Source organism: Pterocles gutturalis, unplaced genomic scaffold (genome assembly GCF_000699245.1).
Source record: "Pterocles gutturalis isolate BGI_N339 unplaced genomic scaffold, ASM69924v1 scaffold26140, whole genome shotgun sequence".
Classification (NCBI taxonomy): domain Eukaryota; kingdom Metazoa; phylum Chordata; class Aves; order Pterocliformes; family Pteroclidae; genus Pterocles; species Pterocles gutturalis.
This window is the reverse complement of record NW_010144081.1, coordinates 36,109-36,577: the sequence shown is the minus strand read 5'-3', so window position 1 is coordinate 36,577 and position 469 is coordinate 36,109. Positions and strand designations below refer to the sequence as shown.

Here is a 469-nt window from a genome sequence, read left to right as displayed (position 1 = left end):
GTTGGCAGAGGCAGCAAAGGGCCTATTCCTCGTGTAAAAAGAAAAAGCCCTAAAAGCCATCTTTTTATGTGTAAACACCGAGCTGTGCCAACTAAAAAGCCGAGCTGGCAGCTCCTTGTCAGTTTATGACATCTGTGGCAGCATTACCCGGTGTTCAGTGAGGTAAAAATAAAGACTTTCAGGTGCAAGTCCCAGCTGTCGCACATGATGGAGTTTGAAACCAGAAGCAGCAAGAGCAAGGGGGCACCTCAGCGGCAGGGGGAGCCCTGAGGGGCCAGGCCCACAAAGCGGCCTTGGCGTCCCAGAGACCCCTCGCCTTGTCCTCAGGGTCGCTGCCTCGCTCTCTTGCAGGTGCGGTGGCCCGGTGGCGGGAGGAAGGCCGCGTCGCCGTCTGGCTGCGTGTCCCCATCCTCCGGAGCGGGTTTGCGGCGGTGGGCGCGGGTCAAGCTTGGGCGTTTCTGCCACGGGG

General features: G+C 59.5%; 1 protein-coding gene across 1 annotated transcript in view; it reads left to right on the top strand.

Annotated features, from left to right (window-relative positions):
* Positions 1 to 351: 351 nt before the first annotated feature.
* The window catches only part of NUDT6 (nudix (nucleoside diphosphate linked moiety X)-type motif 6), a gene marked incomplete at its 5' end in the record, with an annotated part of 12,461 nt that continues 12,343 nt past the window's right edge, over positions 352 to 469 (top strand). The window contains one exon of the mRNA XM_010085001.1: positions 352 to 431. Within this exon, the coding sequence (XP_010083303.1) occupies positions 352 to 431 (80 nt within the window). The remainder of the gene's footprint in view (positions 432 to 469) is intronic.